Genomic DNA, 25511 nt, shown 5'->3' on the forward strand with positions numbered 1-25511 from the left:
ACTGTGTCTCAAAAAAAAAAAAAAAAAAAAGCTACATATATTATGTCTAGTTCATTAAAATTATTCATACTTAGATATTTATATCTAATATCTAAAGAAAATTTACTACCAAATTGTTAGAGTAGATATTAGTCTGATATGTTTATTACTTTACTCAATAGGAATAATTATGAGTAAACACAATTTTGTTATCTTTTATTTCACTAAATTGGAATGCTGCTATTACAGGAAAAATAAAGACAGGTGATGTGGCCACCAAGAACCATGATAGCTCTTCAGTTAGCTATGTTGCAAGTTGTAATATATTCTGCTATATGAACACAGTCAGATTCTATTTCTTCATCTTTAAGTGTTGTTGGAAGTTGTCAGATGTATTTCAATGTAGAACCCCCATTCAATGGCTAGGAGATGAGAGAGCAGCAGAGATGGAAAAAAACTTTATAAAATTCTTCTGAAACTCTGCCCCCTTTCTTCATAATGCTCATGTTTCTCACGCTGAGAGTACCTGTGCACTTTGGGTGTTTATAGAGAAGTTGCTTTTAGGGGAACATTTTCTGGCTCATTTGATCAATCTTAACCTGAGCTTTTTTTTAAAGATCTTTTTAACATTTTTCTGTCAAAATAATCTTGCTCAGATGGAGATCTGTTTTTCTCTCCAATACTTTCGGTGTCTGCTTCAGAAGCCCTATTAGCATCCCATGGTGTCTGAATGAGGTGGGCTGTCACCGTGAGAACTTTTGGAGCTATTTCTATCTGGACTCATCCTGGAAATTCAGCAGCATTTTCTTCATGTCACCATTACAAGTAGAAACTGTGGCTGAAACACTGCTCACATTCTCATGATTGTGAAGGTGCAGTTCTGCCCACGTGGCCTGCAGGCTCTCCTCCTGCAGCTCAGGCCTCACTCTGTGATGTGACATTAGAGTTCTGCTTTGGCAAATGGGGTTCACATAAACTGTGAACTGTGCTCTGATCTGTGTCTCAGTGGCAGATGGTAGAGGTCAAGAGAGGACACTAGCAACCAGGAGAATGCAAGCAGGAGTGTCTAGCCCAGTGCCAGGGAGCACTGAGCCACTACTCTAAAATGTAAATAGCCAAAAAGATAGAATGCTAGCAGAGTGAAATCCTGCCTTCAGCAGGCACCTGGCTTCAAGCTGCTAAACTACATCCTGTTATGAAGATGGGAAAAGTTTATTTGTCACTGAATATAAGCAATTAGCATACACAGATGACCTCTTCAATCTCCAGGTGAATTTCCAGCACCATGCATGACATGATGCTGGAAATTCTTCTACTTGTGGACTAATTGTGGTGATCATCTTTCTGTCTTTGCAGCCTTTTAAGCAGATTGACGATGCATGTCACATTCACGTTTAATTGTGTAATAAGAACGTTTTCTTTCTTTTGTCTTATTGTGAAGATTTTCTGGGGCTAGATACAATTTTTCTTTTAATTATTGTTTCCAAACACTGTCTAGAATTACCAGACATGATACAAACACATAAAGTGCCAACCAGAATTTACTCTAGAGGGGACTTTCCCTCTCAGGCTTCCAGTCAACTCACAGTTGTGCAGCAAAGTGCATGCTGTCCCCCAAATATGCAGAAAAAATTGTGTCTCTTCCTATTTGGTATCTATAGTCCTCTACAGTCTCTTCAAGAGAGGCTAGACTACATTTCTATGAACTTCACTGGGCTGTGATCAATTGTTTTCTCTCTCTCAGAATGACTCTTGAATCTTCAGACCTGAAACTGATTCAGAGACCATGGAGCTCATAGACCAAATCACAGTAACATGTATGCATTGAGTAGATGTGTAGACATAAGAATCTCCACTTTCCCCTTTCTCTTCTTGCTAAAATGCTTACAGATGTGCAGGTAACACCTGCTGCTACTGCAGCCATTCAGGTCCTACATCTGCAGCTCCACATTTTGAATCCAAGTTTTTGAGATTTGGGAAATAAAAAACTTTTATCTGACAAATGCAAGTTCTTTTGGTTATCAAACTCAGATGTTAAAAAAGTATGGTTATGTCTTTCTTCCCCTTTGAACTATGTATTCATCTCTTGAAACTGTTCACTGTTGTCACAAGTAGCTATAAATTAAGCTAACAGTGCCACATTGGACACTATATCCCATAGCCTAAACCATAATGATATATGTGTAAATATATATAATCAATGTTATTTCTGTAAATAAATAAAAATTTCTGACAACTTTGTATCATCCCACTGTTTCCCTGTTTTCTTGTCTTTACCAATCCTCTTGTAACTGCTGCTAATCAAAGTGTAGATTCCAGGCAACTTGAATCTTTCCTCCCAGGTTATAATCCTTAAGCTTCCAAATAAACTGTTTACTTATATTCATGTTGTATCAGCTTTTTTTTCTTTCATGGAGACTTACCATTTAGAATGGCTAGAGCAGCCTCTATGAGGGGATCTCTCCTATTGTACTCCACTTGCTGTAATACCAGAAGATGCAGAGCCAGGTGGATCCTACGTAGAATCTGCAGATAAAGTCTGGCCTCTGCGTGGGATTTACAAAAAAGGGCCGGACTTTTGATTGAGAATGTACAGAAAACAAACAAAAGACATTTTCTGCATTGTGAGGTGTCAACATAGACATCTTACAGCCCCCATTTGGGAGTGTGGCTCTGTGAGATTTTTCACATCTTGTTCATTGACCTGCTGCCATTGTGTGAGGGGCTTCTGGTGGTCAATGCAGAATCTGTAAGTGTAAATAAGCATCTTAGGAGTGAGAGATCAAGGCCACAAAGTTTCCAGAGCCATGACCACAACTACATTTACCTGTAAAATGTGATACTGGAGCAGAGTATTTTTGTTCTTTCTCTTACCCAAGAGCTAGCAAATCAGAATGGGTGATCCAGGTTCTGGAGCTCCACCAGTGCAGTTCTATTTTTTATTTAGAGTCAGCCTGAGTCTCTCCAGCCTGGTTTATCATTGGGCCATCAATCCAGGGTCACTGGGAATTCTCTCACGATGATCTAGGTGTCTTTGAGGTATTCGAGGATATCCAGAGCAGAATTGTGTCAGGCTGAGAAGTGTGGTTAATTGTGCTTCTGTCTCAGTGTAAGATACATGAGTCATCTTGTGTTTGTTCATCCCCTCATACAAGAGGTGTCTTTGGTTGGCACCCAGATGAGAGTTTCTCCAGTTTCCGGTGCTTGAATGATAAACAAGGATGAGATCTGGAGACCTAAATAGATAAAGTACTTCCTTACATTTCATATAAGCATAAAAAAAAAAAAAAAATGAAGCAGTCATGGTTCCTACAATCCAGAAACTTTTAGTGTCACCTAGCCACTGGATAAATAATTGAATTATGCATCATATGGTTGGTACAATAAATAGATGTGTCCAAAATCTTGGGCTTCATTTAGGCCACTTTATATTGCTGTGACTTCTGATGTCTACACCAGTAGGGATATTCATGAACAGAAGAATTGTTATTATAATTAATTTTTGTTTTTTGAGATGGAGTCTCGCTGTGTTGCCCAGGATGGAGTGGAATGGTGTGAGCTCAGATAACTGAAACTTCTGCCTCCCAGTTCAAGCGATATTCCTGCCTCAGCCTCCAGAGTGTCTGGGATTAATAGGTGCCCACCACCACACCCGGCTAATTTTTTGTATTTTTAGTAGAGATGGTTTCAACATGATGGCCAAGCTGGTCTTTAACTCCTGACCTGAGGTAGTCTGCCTGCCTTTGCCTCCCAAAGTGCTGGAATTACAGGTGTGAGCCACCGTGCCCAGCCACATATTTCTTTTCTGATCAAATTACCTTAGAAAGGCCTGATGCAGTGCCTCACACCTGTAATTTTAGCACTTTGGGAGGCTGAAGTGGGTGGATCACAAGGTCAGGCATTCCAAACCAGCCTGGCCATTACAGTGAAACCCTGTCTCTACTAAAAATACAAAAATTAGCTAGGCATGGTGGCACGCACCTGTAGTTTCAGCTACTTGGGAGGATGAGCCAAAAGAACAGCTTGAACCCAGGAGGTGGAGGTTGCAGTGAGCCGAGATCATACCAGGGCACTCCAGCCTGGGCGACAGAGCAAGACTGTGTCTCCAAAAAAAGAAAATAAAAATTACCCTAGAAAACTTTGGGAATTTGTTTAAATTGCATAGTAGTATATAGTATAAAATTGACAGGGTGGTGGCTAGAAAAAATAAAAATTACAGAAACTCTGGGATTTAAGTTTCTTTTAGATAAGGTTAGAAAAAACAAAACTAGAAATACCCTAGTGGCATAGAGAACCGAATTCCACATAGGGTTCTCACCCGATCCCAGACCTGTTAAGATCACCCTTTTTAGAGGCCTTATTTAGGTCTGACTCTACCCTGGAGACTTGCCTCGCAGAAATGATTAGAAGAGATCAGAGTTTTGGCTGTTGAATCCTGCTGCCTTTCTAGAGCTGGTGCTTAGAATTTACTGAAACTCAAAAGCAGATAAATCAGAAAAACAAAATATGTATTAGAGGGTGTTAATTTTTAAATTTTCTATGAATCCAGTGCTCGCAGAGACATTCTATTTAGCAACTTGTTTTCTATTTCTGAAGATCCAGTAGTTGTTCCACAAGTGACAAAAAAAGAAGTAAATATAAACAGAATAAAATTTTCTCTAAACTACATTAAACTCTTTATTTCTATAGCTTGAAATCTGTCTATATTTAGCTTTTATTCCATACAGTTTTTTAAAACAGTTGATGACAGAGAAACAGAAGAAGAAATAAAAATGCTGGGCACTTTATCTAAATCCTGGAAATTATTAAACCCAGCTCCCAAGATGTTATGAGAATTAAATCACATAATTTGTTATGCCCAGCACAGTGCTCTCTGTATCATACTCTCGAGCACATAGTACCTGCTTAATAAACATTGCATTAGTACATGTGTACATGTTCTTTTTTAAATACAGATTTATTCAGACATTGCTGCTTTCTGTTTCTTCTGTAAACTTTAAAGAGCCAGCAAATAATTTAAAACTTTAGGATGGAGATGGGTTGTCTTTATTTGTACCAGAAGTATTTGGTTGTGACAAGAGTGCTGAGTGTAAGGGACCCTGTGCTGTGCCTGCTTCTCTAACTAATGCTAATAATGAGCCAAGGGGGAGTAACATCAGCATTGACAGGAAACTTGTTTAAAACACCCATTCATGGACCCTTTTCAAACTTGCAGAATCACATTACATAAAGTGGGGTCAAAATTACCAAGTGATTTATAAGCTCATTAAAACTTTAGAGGCAGTGCTCTCATTCATGAGAGTTAAGTTCCACCTTTGCACTAAAGAGTGGTCACAGGGCCTGTTCTGTTTGGGTTTAGTAGGGAGAGGTGATTGTGGTGCATGTTTCCATTATTGTAGCAGAAATTGCTGGTGTCTCTGGCAGGGAGGGCACCTGAGGACAGGAAAGGAGAAACTTACATTTTTATCTTTATGAAGCAGCTTATTGTTCCTGAATCTCTTCTGTTTTAAAGGACAGAAATGGGTGGACTTTTTCTGTCTTTTTTTTTTTTTTTCTGCCATTTGATGTCATGCTACCAGGTAAACAGGTGGTGCTGACACCTTTCAAGGCATAGTCTCAAGATGCGGTATAATTTGTCCAGAGAATCTCATCTGAGAAGGAATTCCAGAGAAGCAGGAGAAAGAAAAAAAGTGGCTTTTCTGTCTCAGATCAAGACCTGTATTCACTCTGCCTCCTCGAATGCTATGCATTTAGTATTCACAAACATTTATTTCTCTACTTTTGCTTTTTTTTTCTAATGAGTTTGGTTTAAATGCTTCTTAAAATTCTTATGATAGTCAAGGGTCTCTGTAAAATATTTCTTTTCTATACCTTAGAGCCTCCTCTGCATTTGCTACATCATAGCTTCTTATATGCCATGCAGGATTCTCAGCAATAATTTATGATATGCAATATTAAAAGTGCTCCCTTTGTGGCTGTTGAACATGGAAAGTTGTGGATACTCAAGATTTCTATTGGGGGAAACTGTGGTCCTTAGTAAAGATGGAAAACATAATGTTGAGGCTCCATTTATGTGTTCCATTAGCTCTATGCTGAACAAGATTAAGGAAAAGCTTATTTAAATGGGATGGCAGTTATTAACCAGAAAGTTCTGGAAAAAAAATTAAGATCCCTGCTCTCTAGGATGCTAAATGAAGCCTACTTAAAATTCCTACTAAAAATTATAGAACATAGGAGTTATCTGTATTTTGAAGTTAGCATAAAACATGTTTCTTTATGGTTAAATTCAGAATTTTATTTACTTTCTTTGGGAGGAATATTTCAGCCATGATGCTGTGTTCTTCTGTGTGCATTAGCACATCATAAAAATTTGTCCTAGTGCAATTAATGGTTAATGATTCACTTGGTGACATGGCTCTCTGATAGATTTTTTTACAATAGAGTTAATTATTTTTCTCTTCATTATTAAGTATTTTTATGCAGCTGATGTGCATAAAGCATCACATTTAATCTGGCAGCTGTCCTTTTTTCTCTTTTTTGCTACATACTTTTCTTTGGAAAATTAAGGTTCTTATCTTTGTTTACAGGCCAGAAAAACTGGGAAAAACACAGACTCTTCCATTTACTGGATGTTTGACAAAATACCGTTCTTGGGCCAAAAACATTTGCATTAGAGATGAGCTCTTTAGAAATTCAAGAAGTCAGACTTTATGCCAGATCTTCTGGAATTAAAAAAAAAACAACCCTGCACAACAAAGTTTTCAGCTTATTGTGTTTATTAAAATTTGAAAGGTACCTTGTAACTCAAGATGTCTTTTGCATCTGAAAAATATTCACAACTCATTCCATATGATGCAAATATAGCACTCAAAAATGTACATATTCATGGCCTTAATTATATACTCTATTATCTAGAAAAATATCATATATAAACTGATGTTGTGGATCTTGTGCTGCTCTTTTTTCTCAGAGTTAGAGAATACATTAGAGAATATTTTTGTGTTTAAAAATATTTTATTGGATAATTTTAGGCAGTCCTATGAGTCAGAACCAGTTCTCTTTACTCTCTAATTTCATCTTAAGTCAAATTAAAAATTCCACTCATGGCTATTTAGTAAATATGTGTGTGTGTGTGTTTTTCAGGGACCATTGCAATTTAGAGATGTGGCCATAGAATTCTCTCTGGAGGAGTGGCATTGCCTGGACACTGCACAGCAGAATTTATATAGGGATGTGATGTTAGAGAACTACAGAAACCTGGTCTTCCTTGGTGAGGATAACTTGAGTACATAATTCATAATATGCCCTAAAGGTTTTATTTCTCTTTTTTGTAGAATGTTTTTTAGTAATTTATTCTTTGCATAAAAGAGTTTCAGATCCCCTTTTTCCAGAAAGTCTTCCTAATTTGTTTATTTAGAAAATAATTTCTTCAGCATGTTTAATCTTAATCCAAACTTTCCACATTCCTGAGTTGAGCTGTATTCTTCACTCTAAATTGGTGGTAATTCCAGAAATTTAGTGACATAAAATATTGTTGCCCCCCACCTAAAAATCTAATCGCCACCACCAATTTTTGATTCAGTAGTACCAGATAGTGAAATTAAGAAACCTATAAATTGAAAGCATTTTCTAAATATTTAGAAATTTCTGTTATAAATTATTATTTTGGTATTAATTTACTAGAATGTTTTATGACATCTCTGCTGAGCACATTACTAGCTTGTAATTGGAGTATATGAGCAAGATTCATGTTATTTATTTTTAATAAAACAGGTATTGTTGTCTCTAAGCCAGACCTGGTTACTTGTCTGGAGCAAGGAAAAAAACCTATGGAGAGACATGAGATGATTGCCAAACCCCCAGGTAGGTGCAAGTGAAAATGAATACAACAGATGACACAGATAAGACGTCCCAATGTCAAAGAGAAAGCCAGTCTTTAAAATGTGATTGAGGATGCTGTGTTCCAAAGGAAATAATTCCTGGGCAGCTGTATTTTAATTTTGCTATCACAAAAGGGCATCTTCTGTCTTATGCTTTTAAATTCTCTAAGAATTCTACTTCTCCTTTGGTGAGCTTCCTTCAAGTTCACAGTAAGAGCCAAAGTCCTCTTCATGGCATGTAAGAGACTGCGCAGGCTAGGCGTGGTAGCTTATGCCTGTACTCCCAGAACATTGGGAAGCAAAGGCAGGTGGATCAGATGAGGTCAGAAGTTTGCGCTTAGCCTGACCAACATGGTGATACTCCATCTCTACTAAAAATACAAAAATTAGCTGGGCGTGGTGGTGGGTGCCTGTAATCCCAGCTACTTGGGAGGCTGAGTCAGAAGAATCACTTGAACCTGGGAGGTGGAGGTTGCAGCGAGCTGAGATCATGCCATTGCACTCCAGCCTGGGCAACAGAGCAAGACTCCATCTCACCAAAAAAAAAAAAAAAAAAAGAAGAAGAAGAGACTTCACAGTGTGGCTGCTTTTCCGTTGTCTTGGGGACACACAAATATCTGCTTAATATTGAGAAACTAAAACTTTTTTTTAAGTCCTCTTTTTACATCAGGTCTGAAATGCGTGAGGGTAGTAGTTTCTGTTGCATTTTTTTTTTTTTAAATTTTACAATTGAATTTTCCATTACTGTGAAAAAAATACTACTGCAATTTTGATAGGAAGTGTATTGAATCTATAGATCACTTTGGATAATATGGCACTTTATTAATATTTGTTCTTTCAATCCAAAGACATAAAATTTTACAAAATTTATTTTGATCTTCCCTTTTTTCATTGATTTAATTGTAAAGGTTTTTTACATCCTTAGTTAATTTTTTTCTCAGAAATGTATTATTTAATGCTATAGTAAATAAGATTTTTTTCTCTATTTTATCAGATAGTTTAAGTGTATGAAACTGTAGCTGGGTACAGTTTAAGTGTATCGAACCATAGCCGGGCGTGGTCTCCCAAAGTACTAGATCACACCTGTAATCCCAGCACTTTGGGAGACTGAAGCGCGCTGATCACCTGAGGTCAGGAGTTTAAGACCAGCCTGACCAACACAAAGAAACCCTGTCTCTATTAAAAACAAAACAATTAACCGGGCATGGTGGTGCATGCCTGTAATCCCAGCAACTCGTGAGGCTGAGACAGGAGAATCGCTTGAACCTGGAAGGCAGAGGTTGCAGTGAGCTGAGATCACACCATTGCACTTCAGGCTGGATAAAAGAGCTAGACTCCTCAAAAAAGAAAAAAAAAAGGTGTTTGAAACCATACATATACTTGTATGTTAACTTTATATTTTGCTAAGTTACTGACTGTATTTATTAGATAGGGTTTAATGTACCATTTATGGTTTTTTAAATATATGATTGTATGATCTACAAACAGCAACTTTTTACTTTTTTTTTTTCAATTTCAGTGTTTTTTGTTTTTTATTTCTTTGACTAATTCTTCTGCCACATACTTCCAGTGCTACATTAAAATAGAAGCATTGGCTGGGCTCCCTGGCTCACACCTGTAATCCAGGCACGTTGAGAGGCCAAGGCAGGTGGATCACCTGAGGTCAGGAGTTCGAGACAAGCCTGACCAATATGATGAAACCCCGTCTCTACTAAAAATACAAAAATTAGCCAGGTGTGGTGACATGCACCTGTAATCCCAGCTCCTTGGGAGGCTGAGACAGGAGAATCACTTCAATCCGGGAGGCAGAGGTTGCAGTGAGCTGAGATCACACCATTACATTCCAGCCTGGGCAACAAGAGCGAAACTCCGTCTCAATTAAAAAAAAAAAAAAAAAAAAAAATAGAAGCATCGACAATGGGCACAATGTAGTTTTGTATTGGTATCTAAATTTGATGGAGCAAACACCTCTTCAAGTTTTCATAAACTGATTTTAGAAGGTAAAGATCTTCTTTTATTGGGCCCTTAGGGTGATGAGATACACTGTGAATTTTTAGTGAAAAGGGGTTGTAGCTTGGTCACAGGACTGCTGGGTCTGCACTAGGGCCCACCTTTAGTTGGCTTGGTACAGGGGCTTGGGTAGTTGTGATTCCCATTTTATTTTTGGACAGACTGAATATCCTTTCAGGTACAAGCAGTTCTCATGTCTCCGCTTTGCAAGGAGCTGGGATTACAGGAGTGAGTCACTGTGCCCAGCCTTAGTGTAGGTTTCTTAATATCAGTTTATTGTGTCTTGGTTTTACTTTTATATTATAATTTTAGAAAATTTGCAATTCTGTTTGTACATTTAAGTCAATTTGAGGTTTAATTAAGAGATAAATTGCTGGGCCCGGTGGCTCACGCCTGTAATCACAACACTTTGAGAGGCTGAGGCAGGTGGATTATGTGGTCAGGAGTTTGAGACTAGCCTGGCCAACATAGTGAAACCCCATCTCTACTAAAAATACAAAAAAATTAGCCGGGTGTGGTGGTGGGTGCCCATAATCCCAGCTACTTGGGAGGCTGAGGCAGGAGAATCACTTGAACTCAGGAGGTGGAAGTTGCAGTGAGCCGAGATCACACCATTGCACTCCAGCCCAGGCAACAGTGCGAGACTCTGTCTCAAAATAAATAAATAAATAAATAAAATTAATGCAGTTTATTACAATCAGATTACATATGTATGCGTGTTTATCTATAAATATGACACCAATTTTAGTTGTGGCTTCTCTTATATTCTTTCTTATCTGATTTTCGATGGTAGTTTTAAGTGAGCAGTCATTGAGATAGTTTTATTTTTTCCGTGTGTTTAATGATGAATATATACTTCCTTTTGTGAGAAAAACACTTTTGTGATTTGAAGGTAATTTTCAACAGGATTTATAATTCTGTATTTGTTTCAGTTTTTCTTTACAAAATTGTTTTAAAAACACATAACATAAAATTTACTGTCTTAAATCTATTGAAGTGTACATTTCAGGGCCATACATGGTTGTGGCTCTGATCTGTAATCCCAGGATTTTGCGATGCCAAGACAGGAGGATCCTTGGAGCCCAAAAGTTTGAGAGCAGCCTGGAGAATATATGGAGACCCCTCTCTATAAAAAAATTAGTAATAACCAAGCATGGTGGTATGCAGCCGTGGTCCCGGGTACTTGGGAGATTGAAAGGGAGTCAAATTTGTGCCACTACACTGCAGAGTAAGATCCTGTCTCAAAAAAATATTGTTCATTTCAGGCATGTTAAGTATATTCACATTGTTATGCAAAAGACTTCTAGAAACTTTACATCTTACAAAACTAAAACTTAATTCCATTAAGTAACAACTGCTCATTTTACCCTCTCCCCAGCCCTTGACAGACAAACCTTCAACTTTCTGTTTTTATGATTTTTGACTACTTATGCTACCTCATATAGCTGGGCACGGTGGCTTATGCCTGTAATCCCAGCACTTTGGGAGGCTGAAGCAGTCGGATCACCTGAGATCAGGAGTTTGAGACCAGCCTGACTAACATGGAGAAACCCTGTCTCTACCAAAAATACAAAAAAATTAGCCGGGCATAGTGGCACATGCCTATAATCCCAGCTCCTTGGGAGGCTGAGACAGGAGAATCACTTGAACCTGGGAGGTGGAGGTTGTGGTGAGCCGAGATTGTGCCATTGCACTCCAGTCTGGTCAACAAGAGTGAAACTCCATCTCAAAAAAAAAAAAAATAAATAAAAATAAAGATACCTCATATAAGTGGAATCATACAGTATCCATAATTTTGTTACTGGTTTAATTCAGGTGACATATTTTCAATGTTCATCTTAAAATGTGACAAGATTGTTCTTTTTAAGGTGGAATAATATTCTGTCATATGTATATGTTACATTTTTTGGTATGTTTATAAATCAAGAGACATCTGGGTTGCTTCAGCCTTTTGACTTTTGTGCATACTGGTACAATAAACATGGATTTTCAAATGTGTCTTCCAGGTCCTGTGTTACATATTTTGTTTCTTTTGTTATTTGTTATTTTTATTTTTATTTTTTGAGATCAAGTCTCATGCTGTCACCCAGGCTGGAGTGTAGTCATGTGATCTCGGCTCACTGCAACCTCTGCCTTTTGAGTTCAAGCGATTCTCCTACCTCAGCCTCCCAAGTTCCTGGGATTACATGCACGTGACATCGCCCATCTAGTTTTTGCATTTTTAGAAGACACAGTGTTTCACCATGTTGGCCAGGCTGATTTTGAACTTCTGACCTCACTTGATCTGCCCACCTCGATCTCCCAATGTGCTATGATTACAGGCTTGAGCCACTGCGCCTGGCCTGTGTTACATATTTTGGATATAGATTTATAAATGAGGAACATTTATAACATTTTAAAATAATGGCTGCAAAATTATTTTCCACCAGTCAACGTGGGTTTCATTTTTATTGCATCATCAACAGATTTGGTGTATTTAAAAAAAAAATTATAGTGGCCATTCTAATGGGTGTGAAATGATTTTGTACGTTATCATGTTTCTTTTTTTCATTTCTCTACAAAGTAGTAATTTTGTGTGTCATTTCAAGTGCATTTTTCCATTTGTGTATTTTTTTGTGAAAAGTTTTTTGTCCATTTCTAAATCAAGTTATTCAACTTTAAAGAGTCATTTATATATTTTGAATAGTAACTCCTCTAACAAGTAATATGCAAATGTTTTCAGCCACTTTCTAAGGGACGTTGTCACTCTTGAAATTTTTTCTTTCAGGCCAGGCGCGGTGGCTCAAGCCTGTAATCCCAGCACTTTGGGAGGCCGAGACGGGCGGATCACGAGGTCAGGAGATCGAGGCCATCCTGGCTAACCTGTCTCTACTAAAAAAATACAAAAAACTAGCCGGGCGAGGTGGTAGGCGCCTGTAGTCCCAGCTACTCGGAAGGCTGAGGCAGGAGAATGGCGTGAACCCGGGAGGCGGAGCTTGCAGTGAGCTGAGATCCGGCCACTGCACTCCAGCCTGGGCAACAGAGCTAGACTCCGTCTCAAGAAAAAAAGAAAAAAAAAAAATTTTTTTCTTTCAGAAATTTTGAAGTATAGTGTAAACTTTTCTGTTCTTTTATTTGTTGCTCATACATTTAATGGTGTATCTAAGAAAATGGTGCCAAGACCAATGTCATGTCTTTTTTTTTGTATTTTTTCTTTTCTTTTTTTGAGACAGAGTGTTGCTCTGTCGCCCAGGCTGGAGTGCGGTGGCGCAATCTCTGCTTACTGCACGCTCCGCCTCCCGGGTTCACGCCATTCTCCTGCCTCAGCCTCCCGACTGGGACTACAGGCGCCTGCCACCACGCCCGGCTAATTTTTTTGTATTTTTAGGAGAGACGGGGTTTCACCGTGTGAGCCAGGATGGTCTCGATTTCCTGACCTCATGATTTGCCCACCTCGGCCTCCCAAAGTGCTGGGATTACAGGCGTGAGCCACCACGCCTGGCTTTTTTTGGTATTTTTTTCTAAAAGATTTGTTAGTTCATTTTGTCTAAGTATTTTATTTAAAGTATATTTTTGTATCATTCAAGGAAATAATCCAACTTTATTTTATCAGTGTTGATACTATAGCTTTTAACCGTTGGTTGTATTGACAAATTTGAACAATGAAATTTTTTGACCCCCGAGCAAGAATATGTTGAAGAATGTGTTTTATATTCACATCTTTTTGAATTTGCTATCTGACTTTTGCTTTTAATTCCTAGTTTCATTCAGTTTTTGTTAGAAAGCACAGTGTAAGGCCCCGCCCAGCTGGGCGCCGGCGGGTGGCATAGACTGTGAGAGCTCCCCGGTGTTTTGGGGACCGCGGGCCGAGCGCACTGACCTGGTGCGCATGTCCCAGGCTGTGACGCCGGCGCCCGGCTCCATGTGTGCGGCCCGGGACACATTATCTGGCCGGTGGTGCTGGCGGGCCAGCAGACAGACTGAGCGATCACAGGTGAGCGAGTGCGGTGGAACTGGGCGGCCCCAGAGGCGGAACAAGCACGCGCGGCCCGGCGCCTCCGGCCCCAACACCGCCCAGCCCCGCTGGCGACCCCGGACCCGCAGCCCCACTAACCTGCGCGCTGCCCAGGGCCTGGCCGACCCACGGCCGGATTGGTCAGCACGTCGTCTCAAGTAGGTAGCCTTTTGACGTCACTGTGGCCATGACCAACTGGTAGGACCAGCACCCCATACCGCGAAGCCAGTTCAGAATGACCGAAGAAGCGTGCCAAACACGGAGTCAGAAACGAGCGCTTGAACTGGACCCAACGGAGGACAATGTGAAGAGCAAGAAAATAAAAATGGAGAGAGGATTGTTGGCTTCAGATTTAAACACTGACAGAGACATGAGGAGCAGGGACCTGAGCCGGGACCTGAGCCGGGAGCGGGTCCAGCCCAAGGATTGCTGAGGGCAACAGGGGCCACGACGGTGGCCGTGGGCAGAGGCGAAGGTCTGGTGGGCGATGGACCCGTGGACATGCCCTCCTCATACAGTGACATGAAATCTGAGAGGAGACCCCCTCACCCGACGTGATTGTACTCTCTCACAACGAGCAGCCCTCCAGCCCGAGAGAATGCACTGATCATGGTGGCCTTGAAGGAGACTAGCACCGAGGCGCTCATGAAAAGCAACCCGAAAGAACGAGAAAGGATGTTCAAGCAGCTGAAAGAAGAGTTGAGGTTAGAAGAAGCAAAACTCGTTTTGTTGAAAAAGTTGCGGACGAGTCAAATACAAAAGGAAGCCACCGCCCAGAAGCCCGCAGGTTCTGTCTGGAGCGCCGTGACCACCCCTCCGCCGCTTGTTCGGGGCACCCAGAACATTCCTGCTGGCAAGCCATCACTCCAGATCTCTTCAGCTCGGATGTTCGGCAGTGTCATATCCCCGCCCCAGGTCCGAGGTGGGCAGCAGGTGTCCTCGAAGCTGGGGCTGCAGGCGAACTCGCAGGTCGTCATGTCCCCGCTCGTCAGGGGGGCCCAGCAAATCCACAGCATTATGCAACATTCCAGCACAGGCCCACCGCCCCTCCTTCTGGCCCCCCGGGCATCGGTGCCCAGTGTGCAGATTCAGGGACAGAGGATCGTCCAGCAGGGCCTCATCCGCATTGCCAGTGTTCCCAACACCAGCCTGCTCGTCAACATCCCACAGCCCACCCCAGCATCACTGAAGGGGACGACAGCCTCCTACGCTCAGGCCAACTCCACCCCAACTAGCGTGGCCTCTGTGGTCACTTCCACCGAGTCTTCAGCAAGCCGACAGGCGGCCGCCAAGCTGGTGCTGCGCAAATAGCTGGAGAAGACGCTACTCGAGATGCCCCCACCCGAGCCCCCAGCCCCAGAGATGAACTTTCTGCCCAGCGCCCCCAACAATGAGTTCATCTACCTGGTCGGCCTGGAGGAGGTGGTGCAGAACCTACTGGAGACACAAGCGGGCAGGATGTTGGCCGCCGCTGTGCTGTCCTGGGAGCCCTACATGTGTGCACAGTGCAAGATGGACTTCACGTGCCACTGGCGGGAGGAGAAGAGCGGCGCCATCATGTGTGAGAACTGCATGACGACCAACCAGAAGAAGGCGCTCAAGGTGGAGCACACCAGCCAGCTGAAGGCCGCCTTCGTGAAGGCGCTGCAGCAGGAGCAGGAGATTGAGCAGCAGCTCCTGCAGCAGGGCACAGCCTCTGCACAGGCCAAGGCCGAGGCCGCCGCCGCCCCACATCCCACGCCGAAGCAGGTCATAAAACTCCGGCGTAGGTTGGCGTTCCACTCAGGAGAGGCCTGCGACTAGAGTAACGGGGCTGTGCCACAGGCCTTTAGCCTGCTGTCCCGGGGTTCGGCCATGACGCCCCGAGGTGTCCTGCATACGTTCAGTCCGTCACCCAAACTGCAGAACTCAGCCTTGGCCACAGCCCTGGTCAGCAGGACCGGCAGACATTCCGAATGAACCTGTCAAGGACAGCGGCACCTCCAACTGGAAGAAGACGCCCCTCAGCACAGGTGGGACCCTTGCGTTTGTCAGCCCAAGCCTGGTGGTGCACAAGAGCTCCTCGGCCGTGGATCGCCAGCGAGAGTACCTCCTGGACATGATCCCACCCCGCTCCATCCCCCAGTCAGCCACGTGGAAATAGTGCAAGCCAGGCCCCGTGGAAGACGGGCTCCCTCCTTCCCCACCTGGCCCCCAGTCTAGAAGGACCCACTGCACCACCCTCTGCTGGCTCGGGAAGACACCGTGCCAGTCCCAAGAGCAAGCACCGACCGTGCTGCAGAGGCGAGACCTCAATTCTTGGCTGCAAAGTTTCATCAGGGCTGGGGGGCTGGTGCCACCTCATAGGCAGACAAGGATCATCGCTGGGGGACCTTTCCCGTGGGCTTTCTTCCTTTCTCTCTTTGCCTTTAGTTTGCCCGACACCAGCAGAAAAGTGGACCTTGGGGGCTGGTTCTGTTCCCGGCCCCCTTGTTCGGTCCCTGCCGGCACACGGGCGGCTCACCCTGGACACTGTGACGCGCATGGGTAAGGCCAACGCCCGGGGCTTCTGAACCGAGCGGGGCATTTCGTTTTGTTTTTGCTTTTCCCTGTCTTAGGCTCCCGATCTTTGACTGCCTTCCCATGGCAATCTGTAAGTTGAAAGATTTTTTTTTTTTTTTAATCACCTCATGATGATGGAGTTAAAAGTAAACCGTGCAGACCCTGGGGTCTTTGTTGTGGGCTGCGCCGTCCTGCTGGCCCTGTGCCCTGGAGGGTGGGTGGCTCATGGTGCCATAGCCCCTGGCAGGGACGGCCGGCCAGCCCCAGTGACTGACGGACAGATGCAGGATGACCGAGGCAGCCCTCCCTCCAGCTGAACGCTTCCACTGCTGCTGGTTCTGGAGACCCCCGCCCCCGGACTTCCCACACTTGGCAGAAGAACAAACTGAAGAACAGACCCAGCCAGAGAAGCAGGGATTCCAGAAGCTGCCCATGAAGGCCAGAAGCTGCCCATGAAGGGAGGAGGAGAGGATCCGGTCGGCAGCAGCCCCGAGCAGGAAGCTGGAGTGGGGACTGTTGCGGGGTTTTTCTGTTGTGGTTTATTTTATTAAATTCTTTCCTTTTTTCTATTCATTTCGATGGACGCAATCTTAAGCCACCCTGGCCTAGTTCCTGGCAGGTGAGTGTGCACAGGTGTGTGTAGGTTGGGAGGCGCCGTCCAGGTTTGCAGCGAGCCGCTGCGCACAGACTTCAGGTTTTCCGTTTGGGTCTAGTTTAGAACCTGTCCTTAAACCTAGGGGTTGCTGTCGGGATTTGCTTTCAGACTTTTTTTTTTTTTTTTGTAACTCCCTTTAGAGTCTACAAAAATGTTTTAAAAGGATCAGGTCTGCTTTTAGTTTCATTTTTGCTTCTTTCCTGTCCCACTCTTTAAAAATTGGTTCTATGAGAGGAAAGGCAGAGGCCATTCTGTGTTTCCTGCACGCTGGGCCGGCTTCATGACGGTGCAAGGGCGTCCCCGTGCCCACTTACATGCATGTGTCTCCGTGAGGACTGGGTTCCACCGGTCCCAGTTGAGCTCCAGCCCTGGTTTTCCTGCTCATGCAATTAGGGATTTAAATTAAATTAAAAAAAATTTTTTTTTTTTTGTAGGGCAGCCGCCTTCAAACACAACTGCTACAAGGTTCTTATAAAGGCTCATTTAATCACTCACCACCCCAAAAAAGAAAACAGTGTATAGTTTTAGTCTTTTTAAATTGTTTTGTTGTTGTTGTTTTGAGACAAGATCTTACTGTCACCCAGGCTGGAATGCAATAGCATAATTTTGGCTCACTGTAGCCTCAGCCTGCTGGGCTCAAGTGATCCTTTTACGTCAGTTTCTGAGTAGTTGGGACTACAGACATGCACTACCATGTCTGGCTAATTGTTTGCTTGTTTGTAGTATTAGGATCTCACTATGTTGCCCAGGCTGGTCTCAAACTTTTGGCCCCAAGGGATCCTCTTACCTTGGTCTCCCAAAATGAACCTGGGTCCTTCACCTCACACTTGCTCTGTCTCTTACCATATAATATGTCCAGTTACTCTTTACCTTCCATCATGATTTTAAGCTTCCTGAAATCCTCACAGAAGCAGATGCTAGCACACACTTCTTATACAGTCTGACAAACTGTGAGCCAAATAAAACTGTTTTCTTTATAAATTATGCACTCTCAAGTATTCCTGTATGTGCAAAATAATTAATATAGTCTATAATGGTGTCTAAGTTTTCTCTTTCTTATTTTTTATCTGAATTTTATATTTATTATTGCAAACTGGGTCTTGATGTCTGCAATTATTATGTTGCCATGTATGTCTTGCTTCACTTTGGCAATAGTTGCTTCATATATTTTGGAGCCCTGATGTTATATACACACATAAATATAGATAGATAAATATTATAGTTATCGATTCCTGCTAAATCAACTCACTTTACTATAATATCAGTGTATGTCACTTAAGGCATATTATGTCTACTATAATTATGACCACATCACTCAATTGTGGTTACTATTCTCATGGAATATACATTTTTTTTCATTCTTTTATTTTCAGCCTATTTGACTCAAGGCTAAAACGAGTCTATTGTAGGCAGTATACGGAGTGCTTTTTAAAAAACCACTCAGGCATTCTATTTTATATATATATATAATTTTATTTATGCATTTATTTTCTTTTGTGACAGATTTTCACTCTTGTTGCTCAGGCTGAAGTGCAATGGTGTGATCTCAGCTCACTGCAACCTATGCTTCCCAAGTTCAAGTGATTTTCCTGTTTCAGCCTTCTGAGTAGCTGAGATTAAAGGCATCTGCTACCACACCCGGCTAATTTTTTTGTGTCTTTAGTAGTGACGAGGTTTCACCGTGATGGCCAGGCTGGTCTTGAATGCCTGACCTCAGGTGATCTATATATTGTTTAATGTCCTTTGTCTTTTTGAAGTTTTGACTTAAAGTACATTTTATAAAATATGACTGTTTTTGACTTAAGATGTAGCTTGTGTAATATTATTTTGACCTGCTGTCATTTGGTTAATATTTACATGAAATTTCTACTACCATCTTGCCACTTTCAGTCTTTGTCATTAGATCTCCGGTGACTTGTAGAAAAGTAAGTTGGATCTTGATTTTTAATTTTTTTTTTTTTTTTTTTAGACGAAGGCTCGCTCTGTCACTCAGGCTGCAGTGCAGTTGTTCAAGTGATTCTCCTGCCTCAGCCTCCTGAGTAGCTGGGATTACAGGCATGCACCACCACTCCTGGCTAATTTTTGTATTTTCAGTAGAGATGGGGTTTCACCATGTTGGTCAGGCTGATAAAATTTTTTAATAAACCTTTTTATTGAAAGTATGTTTCTTGACTGGAAAGATAATTATATATATACACATTATATATATATATATATATAGTTTTCTGAAAGAGAAAACCTTACTAATGTTATTTATTTATTTATTTTGAGACAGTGTCTTGCTCTGTCACTCAGGCTGGAGTGAAATGGCACAATCTTGGCTCACTGCAACCTCTGCCTCCAGGGTTCAAGTAATTCTCTTGTCTCAGCCTCCTGAGTAGCTGGGATTACAGGCACCCACCACCATGACTGGCTAATTTTTGGTATTTTTAGTAGAGATGGAGTTATGCCATCTTGCCCAGGCTGGTCTTGAACTCCTGACCTCCAGTGAATCACCCACCTTGGCCTCGCTGGGATGTGCTGGGATTACAGGTGTGAGTGACTGCGCCTAGCTAATGTTATTTTGTTAATTGTTTTATTTGATTATTTTATCTTTGTTTTTTCTCTTTCTTTTTGTGTGTTTTTTTAATTTTTGTATTGATATGCTTTCAATTATTTTTCTTATTTTCTTTTGTGTATCTAGATAGATATTTTCTTAGTGGTATCTAGGGGATTACATAAAACCTCTAAAAGATCCAATTTATTTATTGATTTATTTATTTTCTGAGACAGAGTCTCACTCTGTTGCTCAGGCTAGAGTGCAGTGGCATGATCCTGGTTCACTGCAATCTCCCCCTCCCAGGTTCAAGTGACTCTCCTGCCTCAGCCTCCTAGTAGCTGGGATTACAGGTGTATGCTGCCGCACTTAGCTGATTTTTGTATTTTTAGTAGAGACAGGCTTTCACTCTGTTGGCCAGGCTGATCTTGAACTCCTGACCCCAAATGATCCACCCACTCCAGCCTTCCAAAGTGCTGGGATTACAGGCCTGAGCCACTGTTGCTGTCCTTTTTTTTTTTTCATACAGTCTTGCTCTGTTGCCCAGCCTGGCTAGCAGTGGTACAATCTTCACTCACTGCAACCTTCCCGTCTTGGGTTCAAGCAATTCTTGTGTGTCAGTTTCTCAAGTAGCTGGGAATACAGGCAGATGCCACCACACCCAGCTAATTTCTGTATTTTTAGTAGTTACAGGGTTTCATCATGTTGGCCAGGCTGGTCTCAAACTCCTGACCTCATGTGATTTTCCCACCTTGACTTCCCAATGTGTTAGAATTACAGGAATGAGCCTCAAAGCCTGGCCCATTCAATTTATTCTGAATTTTTAAAATTACTTTATACACTTTTTATAGTCACTTTTGAAAACTGTATAACTTTTTTGATGGGCCGTGTTGCCTGAATATTTTGTATACTTTGTAATCTTTGATTGAGATTCATATATTAACAAGAAGCTACCTGTTCCAATCTTTATAATAATAGGTTTGTCCTTGTGTCGTCTGAAATCAATTGTCTTGGCTATTGATTCTGGGAATTTCTCAAACATGTTTTTAGGATGTGTCTTATCTAAAATGTTATGTTTATTGTTTAGTTAAATCGGCTTATTCATATTTCTTCTTAATAATCAGTAATCACTTGTTACAGCCGTTCCCTGTTTGGGTTACTGAAGTTTCTCTGCTTCTGTAACATTTACCTTTAGACTCAGCAGACTCAAACTGTCATTCTAACGTATATCACTATTTCTTTCAGCATTTTATGTTATGGGAGACATTATCTGGTGTCTAAAAAAGTTCATAGAAACCAGAAATAAAGATGTATGTGCCAATATTTTTCTTATTTTAAAAAAAGAAACCAGGAGTTGGCAATTTACATTTGTGTGTGTGTGTGAGAGACAGAGTCTCACTCTCTTACCTAGGCTGGAGTGCAGGGGCATAATCTTAGCTCACTACAATCTCTGCCTCCATAGTTGAAGCAATTCTCCTGCTTCAGCCTTCAGGTAGCTAGGATTACAGGTACTTGTTACCATGCCTGGCTAATTTTCTGTATTTTTAGTTGAGATGGAGTTTCACCATGTTGGTCAGGCTGATCTCAATGTCCTGACCTCAGGTGATCCACCTGCTTTACCTTACCAAAGTTCTGGGGTTACAGACATGAGCCATCTTGCCTGGCCAACAATTTCCTTTTTTTTTTTTTTGAGATGGAGTCTCGCTCTGTCGCCAGGCTGGAGTGCAGTGGTCCAATCTTGGCTCACTGCAATCTTTGCCTCCCTGGTTGAAGCCATTCTCTCCCACAGCCTACCGAGTAGCTGGGATTAAAGGTGCCTGCTTCCATGCCCGCTAATTTTTTGTATTTCTAGTAAAGACAAGGTTTCACCATCTTGACCACGCTGGTTTTGAACTCCTGACCTCATGATCCACCCACCTCAGCCTCCCAAAGTGCTGTGATTACAGACGTGAGTCTCCATGCCCAACCAGCAATTTACTTTTAAAAGCACAATGTTATACTGGGCAGCAGGAAGAGCTGTGTTGGGTGTAACTAACAGAGCTTTCTTTTTCTTCTATGTGGCTATTTGCATTCTGCTCACCTGGGGCCCTTCACACACTTATTTATAAATTTTTTACAATTTTATTTTTGTCAGCATGTTTTTATTACATTTATATGTCCAGGAAGAAATTAGAGTTGGTGGTATTCTGCTATGTCATCTTGCTTATGTAGTTTGTATAATTGTATAGGTTAGATTTGTAAAGTATATTTATCTGAGTCTAGCAATTGAAGTAATGTGTTTTTATTGTTTCTTTTAGTTATGAGTTCTCATTTTGCCCAAGACCTTTGGCCAGAGAAGAGCATACAAGAGTCTTTCCAAAAAGTGATACTGAGAAGATATGAAAAATGCAGACATGACAATTTACAGTTAAAAAAAGGCTGTAAAAGCATGGGTGGGCATAAGGTGCACAAAGGAGGTTATAATGGACTTAACCAATGTTTGACAACTACCCAGAAAAAAATATTTCAATGTGATAAATATGGGAAAGTCTTTCCTAAGTTTTCAAATTCAAACACACATAAGATAAGACATACTGTAATAAATCTTTTCAAATGTATAATATGTGGCAAAGCTTTTAACCGGTCCTCAACCCTTACTACACATGAGAAAATTCATACTGGAGAGAAACCCTACAGATGTGAAGAATGTGGCAAAGCTTTTAGCCAATCCTCAACCCTTACTACACATAAGATAATTCATACTGGAGAGAAACCCTACAGATGTGAAGAATGTGGCAAAGCTTTTAACCAATCTGCAAACCTTACTACACATAAGAGAATTCACACCGGAGAGAAACCCTACAGATGTGAAGAATGTGGCAAAGCCTTTAAGCAGTCCTCAAACCTTACTACACATAAGAAAATTCATAGTGGAGAGAAACCTTACAAATGTGAAGAATGTGGCAAAGCCTTCAACCGATCCACAGACCTTACTATACATAAGATAGTTCATACTGGAGAGAAACCTTACAAATGTGAAGAATGTGGCAAAGCCTTTAAGCACCCCTCACACGTTACTACACATAAGAAAATTCATACTAGAGGGAAACCCTACAAATGTGAAGAATGTGGCAAATCCTTTAAGCACTGCTCTAACCTTACTATACATAAGAGAATTCATACAGGAGAGAAACCCTACAAATGTGAAGATTGTGGCAAAGCCTTTTACCTATCCTCACACCTTACTACACATAAGATACTTCATACTGGAGAGAAACCCTACAGATGTAGAGAATGTGGCAAAGCCTTTAACCATTCCACAACCCTTTTTTCACATGAGAAAATTCATACTGGAGAGAAACCCTACAAATGCGATGAATGTGGCAAAACCTTTACTTGGCCCTCAATCCTCTCTAAACATAAAAGAACTCATACTGGAGAGAAACCCTACAAATGTGAAGAATGTGGCAAATCCTTTACTGCATCCTCAACTCTAACTACACATAAGAGAATTCATACTGGAGAGAAACCTTACAAATGTGAAGAATGTGGCAAAGCTTTTAACTGGTCCTCAGACCTTAATAAACATAAGAAAATTCATATTGAACGAAAACCCTACATAGTGAAGAATGTGACAAATCTTTTAAATGTTCCTCCAATTTTAATTAGCATACGATAATTTATACTGGAGGGAAACCCTATGAATGTGTTGAATGTGGGAAAGCCTTTAACCAGTTCTCGACTCTGACTAAATATGAAAGTTTATATCGAACATAAACCCTACAAATATAAAGAATGTGACAAAGCTTTTAAAGGAAATTCTCAACTCTTATTACACATAATTCATACCAAACAGAAACCCTGCAAGTGTGAAGAATGTGGCAAAGCCTATAACAAGTTCTCAATTCCTTTTTTTTTTTTTTTTTTTGAGATGGAGTTTCACTCTTGTCACTGAGGCTGGAGTGCAATGGCATGATCTTGGCTCACTGCAACTTTTGCCTCCTGGGTTTAAGCCATTCTTCTGCCTCAGTCTCACAAGTAGCTGGGATTACAGGTGCCCAACACCATGCCTGGCTAATTTTTTGTATTTTTGGTAGAGATGGGGTTTCACAATGTTGGCCAGGCTGCTCTCGAACTCCTGACCTCAGGTAATCTACCTGCCTTGGCCTTCCAAAGTGCTGGGGTTACAGGTGTGAGTCACCATGCCTGGCTACAAGTTCTTAATTCTTAAGAGACATGGTGATAATTCATGCTGAAGAGGAACCCTACAAACCTGAAAGATGCGACAGTGCTTTTACCAACACCTCCAAATTCCCCATATGTAAAAATAAATTATACTAGTGTGAGACCCTAGAAATGTATAAAACCTGACAAAGCGTTTATATGGTTGTCACACATGATTGTAGGTAATATAATTCATACTTCCAAAACTCCTGTAAGTGTGAAGAATGTGGCAAAATATTTTATTAGTGCTTACAGCGTATTTCACAGGAAAGCTCTTATCCTTGAGAAAAATTGTACAAATACAAAGGATATGGAAAAACCATTAATGCCTACTCATATCTTACTCAACAGAAGAAGGTTCATAGTTAATAAAGCATTAAGTGCAATTACTGTCAAAAAATCTTTCAGAAAACAGAAACCTTTAAAGTGAAGAAGAATATTTATTCTGAAGACAGCCATTATGAATATAAAGGGGGTAGTAGTGCCTTTACTTGTGTCACAGATCTTATTGCCCACATTTTATACTAGAGGAAAGCCCTGAAGCAGTTGCTCAAGCTTTGAGGGAATCAAATTTATATTGAGAATAGTCCTGCAAATGTAATGAATTTGGAAAGACTTTTTTTTCCAAAAACTACAGCTTAGAAAACACCAGAGGGTTTATACTAAAATATATTTTTGCAGATGCAGCAAATATGAAAAACTATTTAATTCAAAATTGATTCTATGTAAATATCAGAGAATTTTTGATAGAATAATTAAGGCTCTGACACTTCAGACATTACACTAAATCAGAATTTTGAGTATAAAAACTAATCCACAGCTATAGCTGTTAGATAAATTATTTCTACATAACTTTTAAAAAAGTAGATTTTTGAGGCACTGTAATTACATTGAAAGTATACTTGTTTCCTTGAAAAAATTTTTTGAAAAGTGAATGATGTAATACAGCTTTCACACTGCTTTATGCTGTTATTTTGTTCCTTTTGTATTCACATGTGAAAGCATATGATCAATTGATGCTGCATTAGAGATATTAGAGATTGTTTTTTATTAGTTGGGCATTATGTATGACCTTTTCTATAAGCGAGTAAGGACATTAAAATGTAAGATGTGTGATGAAAACATAAGTGGAGAGGGTTTTTGTAGTTAACTTATATTAAGTAATGGATAAGGTGGGGGTTCATGTTCTCATTTGTATAATTCTAGCCTGTGACAATGTTGATGCTTTGAATGTCTGTTGAATGACCTAACCTACATTAACATGTATGCAGAACATCTTAAAACTTTTTTTCAAAAACCATGAATTACTTTATTAATAAACAAAGATAAAAAATAAGGTGGGGTTTCAGAGTAATGCTTTTCTACATTATAGTGAGAGAAAGAAATTAATTATAGTTAAAATTATTAAAATATGGCTAGGTGTATTTATTAGTTTAGACAGGTTTTAATATAATGTTTATGGTTTTTTAAATATAAAGTATGGGCCGGCCGTAGTGGCTCATGCCTGTAATCCTAGCATTTTGGGAGGCTGAGGCAGGTGAATCGCTTGAGGTCAGGAGATCAAGGCCAGCCTGACCAACATGGAGAAACCCCATCTCTACTAAAAATACAAAAATTAGCTGGGCATGGTGGTGCATGCCTGTAATCCCAGTTATTCAGGAGCCTGAGGAAGAATTGCTTGAACCTGGGAGTTCTTTGATTACAGGTGTGCGC

General features: G+C 40.9%; 1 protein-coding gene and 1 pseudogene across 2 annotated transcripts in view; both read left to right on the forward strand.

Annotated features, from left to right (window-relative positions):
* LOC105527067 (zinc finger protein 253-like) overlaps positions 1 to 24752 on the forward strand; it is a 45384-nt gene extending 20632 nt beyond the window's left edge. Inside the window, 4 exon segments of the mRNA XM_011963254.1 lie at positions 7123 to 7249; positions 7753 to 7842; positions 21893 to 22618; positions 22868 to 24752. Coding sequence (XP_011818644.1) covers positions 7123 to 7249; positions 7753 to 7842; positions 21893 to 22618; positions 22868 to 23253 — 1329 coding nt within the window. The 3' untranslated portion in view covers positions 23254 to 24752.
* Positions 14099 to 17517, forward strand: LOC105527066 (annotated as a pseudogene). Its single transcript, XR_001004189.1, has one exon. The product of XR_001004189.1 is annotated as a transcriptional repressor p66-alpha pseudogene (transcript).
* Positions 24753 to 25511: the final 759 nt, after the last annotated feature.

Source organism: Colobus angolensis, unplaced genomic scaffold (assembly GCF_000951035.1).
Source record: "Colobus angolensis palliatus isolate OR3802 unplaced genomic scaffold, Cang.pa_1.0 Scaffold608, whole genome shotgun sequence".
In the NCBI taxonomy this organism is placed as follows: domain Eukaryota; kingdom Metazoa; phylum Chordata; class Mammalia; order Primates; family Cercopithecidae; genus Colobus; species Colobus angolensis.